General features: G+C 32.7%; 1 protein-coding gene across 5 annotated transcripts in view; it reads right to left on the bottom strand.

The window, feature by feature from the left end:
- Nucleotides 1-8,265: 8,265 nt before the first annotated feature.
- The window catches only part of KCNIP1 (potassium voltage-gated channel interacting protein 1), a 346,617-nt gene continuing 346,354 nt past the window's right edge, over nt 8,266-8,528 (bottom strand). For all 5 annotated transcript variants that reach the window (XM_074292047.1, XM_074292050.1, XM_074292046.1 and 2 more), the window contains one exon: nt 8,266-8,378. In XM_074292047.1, coding sequence (XP_074148148.1) covers nt 8,331-8,378 — 48 coding nt within the window. In that variant the 3' untranslated portion in view covers nt 8,266-8,330. The remainder of the gene's footprint in view (nt 8,379-8,528) is intronic.

Here is an 8,528-nt window from a genome sequence, read left to right as displayed (position 1 = left end):
GGCGGCACTGGAAAGATAGAGAGTCTTGTCTGGACCAGACTTGAGGCAGCTCTCTGGAGGACAGAAGAGTCTCTGCTCTAGGCCAGAGTTGAGGTGGCTCTCTGCAGGAAGAAGTCTCTCCTCTAGACCAGAGAGCGATCAGCAGTTTCTGGAGACAACAGCAAGTTACAATATATATTATGATAGAGTTTTAATTTGGAGGAGGGACTTTGTTTACTTTGCTCTGCATCATAGCATATAAATCCACATTTCTCTGTATTCATTTATTCGTCACATTTGTCATTTCTAATAGCATACTACTATTCCATTATATTCACATACCACAATTTACTTAGCCATTACCTAATTGATGGGAATCTACTTTGCTTTCAAGTTCTTGATAGCACACACAAAAAATGCTGCTATTAATATTTTGGTATAAAGTGAGAATTTTTTCTTATCAGTGACCTCCTTAGAGTGTCAGCCTAGTTAAAAAAAACCCTCTGGATCAAAGGATATGGACATCTTAGTGAAATTATTTGCATAATTCCAAATTACTTTCCAAAATGATTTTACTGATTCACAATACTGTCATCAATTCACTAAGGTGTTTATCTTCCCTCAAACTTTCCAACAATGACTCTTCCTATCTTTTTTTTTTCATCTTTGTTAATTTTCAGAGTATGAAATAAAACTAGGGTTATTTTGATTTGTGATTTTTTTCATTTATTAGTGATTTAAAGCATTGTTTTACATGGATGTTAATAGACAGCAATTTTGCTTTTGAGAATTTTGTTTCTCTCTTTTTATAATTTATCTATTGGATAATGCATTTTGCTCATACATACTTGTACAATATCTATCTACATGCATACTTATATACTACATGTATTGTAGCTTTTTATTTACAAGATATATGCATGGATAATTTTTCAGCATTGACCCTTGCATAACCTTCTGTTCCAACTTTTCCCCTCCTTCCCCCCACTCTCTCCCCCAGATGGCAGGTAGACCAATACATGTTAAATATGTTAAAGTATATGTTAAATACAATATAACTACACACACACACACACACACACACACACACACACACACACACACACATATATATATACATACAGATATGTTGCCTATATATTTTGAAATTATTACATTTACTGATAAATTATTTTATTTTTTCTCATTTTTATTACATTACTTTATTATTACATTACAATTAATTACATTACTGAGAAATTATTACATTTTTTCTCCATTTCACTACTTGTCTTCTTCTCTGACCACAATTGTGTTATTTGAGACAGAAGCTCTCTAGAAGAGTTTTATGTAACCAAAATTATCCATTTTATCTTTTGCAATTGTTTCTGTCTTTTGTTTGGTTAAGAATACATCTATCCAAAGAGTGAGAAGTATATGATCTGTTTCTCTTCCATTCATTGTATAGAATTATCTTTAACATTAAGGTCATATATTCATTTTAAATTTATTGTGGAACATGGAGTAAAATGTTGGTCTAAGTCTAATTTCTCTGGACTGCTTTTCAGTTTTTTCTGTAGTTTTTTCCTCCCTTTTATCAGATAGTGAGTTTTTCCTAAGTAAATTATGTTTTTAGCTTTATTGAACATTAAGTTCTGTTGTCTCTTATTCTCCCTTGTCTCAATTCATAGATTCATCAATAGATTCAATTGATCGATTTAAAAAAATAAAAACAACTAATATGAAATGTTTTGATGATTGCAGCTTCATATTGTAAAGTCTGGCATTGCTATTTTCCCTTCATCCTTACTGCTTTTTATCATTTCCTTGAATATCCTTCAAATGGATCTTTTTAGTATTATATCAAAGTCCATAAAGTAATGCCTTTGATTGTTTGGTTATTATAACATTAAATTATAAATTAATTTTGTCAACGTTATACTTTGTATTATATTGGAGCAGCTCAACCATGAGTACTGAATATTCTTATATCTATAAAGTTGTTTTTTTATGTTTTTAAGGGGTACTTTATAATTGGGTTTATAAAAGTATTTTTTGTTCATCAGAAGATTGATCCTGAAGTTTTTTTGCACTTTAAGTTAATTTTTATTGCTTTTTTCCTTTTCTCTTATTGCCTCTTGGATTTTATTATTATTCTATAGAAATGCTATTGATTTTCATGGATTTATTTTGTAGTTTACAAATTTGCTGAAACTATTAATTATTTCAATATCTTTGCTGATTATCTAAGCTTTTCTAATTATTATAGCATCAGGAAATAGGTATAGGTCTATCTCCTCTTTGCCTGTCTTTAATCTTTAATTTATTTTTCTTTTCTCTAGTTAACTAGTTAGCAAATTGCTAGCATTTTAGACCCATTTTAAATAATTGTGAGGACGTTTATTGAAAAACTTTTAGTGTATCTATATTGCAAATTATGCTTGCTTTTGCTTTTAAAGCAGATATTTTTTATGATGTGAAAAAGACTTTTCTGCCCATACTTTGTAGGTAGGTATATGCATATATATGTGTGTGTGTGTGTGTGTGTGTGTGTGTGTGTGTGTGTGTGTGTATGTGTCTATATCTCAGAAATGAATTTTGTACTTCATCAAAACCCTTTTCTGCACCTACTGTGGTTTTTCATATTTTTGATATCCTTAATTAGGTTAATTATTTTCTTTATGTTGAATCACCCTCAAATACTCATATCCTTGATAAAAATTCTACTGGTTACTTATGAATAATTTCTTGGACATATTGTTGTAGTGTCTATCATAGGATTTTATTTAAAATTTTGAAGCAATATTCATGAGTGATATAGGGCTATAGATCTCCTTCTTTGCTTTTGATCATTTCCTGGCTCAAGTATTAGTACTATATATTTCTCAAAAAGGAGTCAGATAGAATGCTTTCTTTTCAATTTTTGAGAATAATTTGCATAGTAGCACTCATAACTATTCTTTAAGTTTGCTAGAATTCTCTGTGATTTCAAGGGCCTAAAGATTTTTCCTTTAGGAAATTTCTTTAGACATAACCCCTTTCTTTTTTTCAGATTATATTAATTAAGAATTCTACTTGAGAGTCTTTTAGTTTGGATATTTTATGCTGCTAAAGGTATTCATCTGTTTCTTTGTGTTTTCATTATGTTAGGATACAATCTTGCATAGGAGATTAAGTCTGCATAGGAGATTCTGATTTTTCTGGTTTTGTTGTAATTCTGTCTTGTCCATTTGCCCTATTATTGACTTGATTTTCTACCCTCTTCCTTTTAATCAGATTAGTTATAATTTTATTAATTTTGTTTAGTCTTTTGAAAGATTTTAGTTTTTTTCTTATCATGGATAGGATTTTTGATTTTTAGTTCATCCATTTTCTCTTCTAATTTTCAGAATCTCCTTAGTCCATATTGTAGGTTTGTTTATTTGTTGGCTTTCTAAATTTTTAATTTCTTACAAAAAGTGAATATTCAGTTCATTAATTCTTTCATTTTCTATTTTGTTAATATATTTTTTCTATTATTCTCTTTATTATTTTTTACATTTTTATTATTATTATAGCTTTTTATTTACAAGATATATGCATAGTTAATTTTTTAGCATTGACCCTTGCAAAACCTTCTGTTCCAACTTTTCCCCTCCTTCTCATCCCCTCCCCTAGATGGCAGGTAGACCAATATGTGTTAAATATGTTAAAGTATGATATATGATTTTTAGGAATATATTTTTTCTTGAGCACTGCTTTAGCAGTAGCCCTGAAATTTTGATATGTTGTTTAATTGTTACCAAGGGGAGTGAAAAGAGAAAAAAGTACCTTCTATGTGCTAGGCTACATAGTAGCTATTACCTCATTTGATCTTCACAACAGCTCCAGAAAATGATTGCTCTTATTATGAGCGCTTAGTATGAGTGCTCAACTTTACAGTTGAGGAAACTAGGGCAGACAGAAGTTAAGTAACTTGCCCAGGGACACATAATTAGTGAATGAAGCTGGATTTGAGCTCTGTTACATAGATTCAGTGGGATAAACTGTTGAGTCTAGAGATGGGAAGATTTAAATTACAATCTGGCCTCAGTCACTTACTTGCTGTGTGTGCAAATTATTTAACTTCTATCTGTCTGTTTCAGTTTCCTTAGCTGTAAAATGGGAATTATAACAAAATGGATATCATAAGATTATTGTGAGGATCAAGTGAGATAATATTTTCAAAGTGCTTGGCAAAGAGCCCAGAACATAGTAGGTGTTTAATAGAGGCTCATTTCCTTCCTTTCTATCATTTTTCTCTTACATAATTACAAATTCACATAATTACATATTATTTTTCTTTGACCCATTCATTATTTAGGATTTTATTTTTAAGATGTCATTTGAGTCTTTGTCTTTTGTTTCTGTTCCATGAACTGTTTAGTACTTTTATTGTATTATGGTCTGGCAAACATATGTTTGTTTACACTTTCTTCCTTTTCACTTGTTTGCAATATCTCAATATCCTAATACAATGTCAGTTTTTGCAAAAGTTAAATGTGGCACTGAGAAATACTTATATCCTTTATCAATTTCATTTAGAAGACATCATAAGTCTTTTAGCTCTAGTCTCTCCAACAACTTGTCCTATTCTATATTTTCCTTTTTGTTAATCTTTCTCTTAGATTTGTCCAAAATGGAGAGAGAAACATTGAAAGTCTCCTGCTATTATGGCATTGTGCAATATGTTTTCTTACAATTCAGTTAATTTTTCCTTTATTAATTTAAAGGTTGAGTTATTGGAAGTATATAAGTTTAATAAGGATAATGGTTTGCTTCTAGCTCCTTTGACCAAAATGTAGTTTTCTTTTTTTTTTCTAACTACTTTTAAAATTGTAAATTTTAATTTTTGTTTTGTCTGATGGCACGGGTGCAGCTCTTATTTTCTTTTATTCATCTGATAGAAAGTAGATTTTTTTCCTAGCTCCTTGCTTTTATTTGTTGTTTGTCTTTCCCTTTCAGGTATGTTTCTTTTAAACCAAAGATTATGGGGTTTTGGTTTCTTATTCAATCTATCACTCTCTTTCATTTTATTTGGATTGTTTAAATGATTTAAATTTACAAGTTAGGTTTATATTTCCCTTAATTTTTATTATATTTCCTTCATCTAAAGTGGTTCACCCATTGGATGCCATATTTCTTCATTTAGTACAGAGATTATATATGCTCATTGAGGTGGTATCTAGACTATCTTGAGCTTGATTTAGATGAGTAAATTTTCTTGGGAAATGATAGGTTGTGTTGATAAATGTTCTTTTATTCATTTTCAATTTGTCAATGCCAACAGCTTATTTAAATAACTCAGATTGGAGATATTTTCATTCCAAGATATATTCTTAGTTTTTTTTCTTATTATTATTTTGATCTTTTTTTTTTTTTTTTTTTTAAGCCACTGGTCTGACTGTATACAAACAGGTGATCAGACACTTCTCAGGAATCAGTTATTTCCTGCATAGGGCATAGTAAATTTTATTTTTGTATACATGTTACATGGTGTTTTTTATGTTCTATGTAAGAGGCTATGTGGTATTGTGCCTAGCAAACTGATTCTGAAGTTAGGAACACTTGGATTCAAGTTTTGTCTCTGACTCATATTGGTTGTGTAACCCTAGTCACATCACACAAATTTTTAGTGCTTTATGCAATTCATCAAGATAAATCATTTGTAGAAAAGGTGCCAAAATGCAGTTGTAAAGATAATTTCCTCATCCAACAGTTTCCAATCCCAATCCTAACCCTCCCCATGATTATTTTTGTATTGGAATAATTGAGAATCAAAGTATATACTATTTTAATTTTGAAGATCTTAAATATTGGTACATAAACAACATATATTTTCATGGCATAAACAAAGCAAATGAAATTATATATTTATTGATTTATTGGAATACAAGATAAGGCAAATTCCCCTGACTCCTTTCCAAAGAGAATCTGCAAGTCATTCTTTCATTAAGCTTCTATTTCCTTATGTCTTCTGTTTTCATTTATAGTGAGAGCATTTAAATCAATATGGTTTAGTTCCTCTAGCTATGGGTCAAATCAGGTATTAGATGAAACTCTCACATTTAGAGTACTAGAAGAAATAACCATCAATAATCTAAAACTACAACTCTCTACCCCTTTTCCACTACTTTGCCACCATAACTGCATAAATAGTAGGGACCTACACAGGATTGGGAGCGACTTAAAACTGTTCTTTTAAGGGGTTCTTTGGTCAAGGAATTCAGCAATTAGTAGTTAACTTGTTGCTGCCATGCTGCTCCTATTTGATACTCAAAGAAGTGACAAATCCTGTCTTTAAAGCCACATCAAAGCTTTTACAGCCTGCTAGAGCCTGCTAAAACTCTGCTGGCATGGATTTGGAGAACCCATTGTAACCTTCATGACATTAGGAGGCTTTAGAGCAGGACCTGCTTTTGGCCAAGAGTTTGACCATGAATTATCTAGATTCAAAATATTGGACTAGATGTCTGTTCTAGTTCTAACATTTGAAGCTCTGAACTTAGGATTCATAATTCTGCTATAGTTTGATTCTTAATAGGAGTGGCTCTTTTTGAATGTGTTTAAAACTAAGTACATGATCTCCCTCCTCCCTCCATACATTTGCCTCCTTTTACTTGACTGATTTTGTCTATGGAAACCAGAGCTTCCTCTTTTGGGTGTAAGGTACTTTGCTAGGTGCTGGGGATAAAATGTAAAACGAAAAGTTTCTACCTTCAAGGACTTTGCAGATTTGTAGAGGTAGAGAGAGAGGAAGAAGTGGAGATTGGGATAGAACATATACATTAATAATTATATCTCTGTCTTTATGTATGCATGTATCTATGTATATATGTATACATATACATATATATGCATACCCATATACATATAAATAGGGTAGTTAGGTGACAGAGTAGATAGAACCTGGGACTTGGAGTTGGGAAGACCTGAATTCAAATCTACGCTCAGACACTAGCTATATAACTCTGGGCAGGTCTCTTAACCCCATTTGCCTCAGTTTCCTCATCTGTAAAATAATCTGGAGAAGGAAAGGGAAAACTACTCCAGTATCTTTGCCATGAAAACCTCAAATGGGGTCACGAAGAGTTAGACATGAATGAAATAACTGGAAACAACACAAATTTATATCCATATTTGTACTCATAATGTTTTTTTTACATACATGGCATTTCTTTTTAAAAAGGATGTAAGCTCCTTGAATGCAGGAACTATTCACTTTTGTATTTGTTTCCTCTGTCTCTAACATAATGCCTGGCACACAGTAAGTGCTTAGTGAATACTTGTTTATTGATTGAGATCAGGTCCTTAGAGACAGACTTATTCATAATGCTATGCTATGGAAACAATAATTGGCTCTGGGTTTCAGAAATATATGCCCTGGCTGCTGACCAAATATTTTCCTCTCCCACCTCCCCCAACCAATCTAATCATGAAAAAAAATAAAGTTGGATAGCATAAGAAAGTTATGTTTATTGATTAGAACATGGTATAAAATTACAAGGATCTAGAGACGACCTTGGACAAGGGCAGCTGAGTGGAACATGCAGTGCTGGGCTTGGGGTAGAAGGAAATGCTGCTACAGAGGGCACTAGTGTGTGCCATAGGTCATACGATAGTCCAGTTCATCCCCTCCTTTTCCCTCCCAGGAAAGATGGAGGACTGAATTGCCAGAACAGTGTAAATGGCCTTCATATATAGAAACATCAAGGAAATTTGGATCATGAGAATATGTCATTTTTAATCAACCAGATCCATCCCCTAAATTACTGGAAATGGAATCAATCCGATGCTGGTTTTCTGAGTATAGCACTGGTTTGACCTTACTGAACAAGTTTTATTTTTTAGTTAAATGAAAGGTATGTTGGTATAGGATGACAGTGAAGGATGAGCTGAGTAGCTTCCACTCACAGCAGGCAAACAGCAGAGCAAGCTCACCACTTGGTGCTCCTGGCATCATTGAGTATGGGAACCTTTCAGTTGGGGGCATGTGGGAGCACACACAGATTACTGTGTACTAGCAATAAAGCTTTGAGCAGAGGGATCTGCCCATGGTGGCAGTGGCCTGAAGTGATTCACATGCTTTTGAAATGAAATAAAATTCCATCATTGTGTCTTGAGAAAACAAAGAAAGAATAGGCAGGGTTCTTAGCATTCAGAGACTGAGGCAGGTGGTGGATGTCCAGAGGAATTACCCAGTGGTAAGTGCCCCCAAAGTTCTTCTTTAAAAGCTTTTCTGCTGACTTTGTATGTAAAATCTGAACTGAGAATTGTTCAGTTTTTGAGTTTGTTTTTTTTTTTTTCTGGTACAATGTCTCTGATGTCCAGATGACTTGCTTGCTAACTTATAGTTACATGACATTTTCAAAGAGCTGAAGGGACCTCATGATGTTGTCATCCTGCATAGGGAGGTAAGGGAAAGATAAAGTTAATGAGAAATCACCACATGAGGAATTGGTGACATGTCCTTTGAGGGCAGCTCAAAACAGCTTCACATGTTTTCTTTCATTAGCTCCCCAGCTTCCTCTGTGAGACAAAAAGAACAAGAT

This window comes from Sminthopsis crassicaudata, chromosome 2 (genome assembly GCF_048593235.1).
Source record: "Sminthopsis crassicaudata isolate SCR6 chromosome 2, ASM4859323v1, whole genome shotgun sequence".
Classification (NCBI taxonomy): Eukaryota; Metazoa; Chordata; class Mammalia; order Dasyuromorphia; family Dasyuridae; genus Sminthopsis; species Sminthopsis crassicaudata.
Note: the sequence above shows the minus strand (reverse complement) of the source record. Positions and strands in the feature narration are given on the sequence as shown.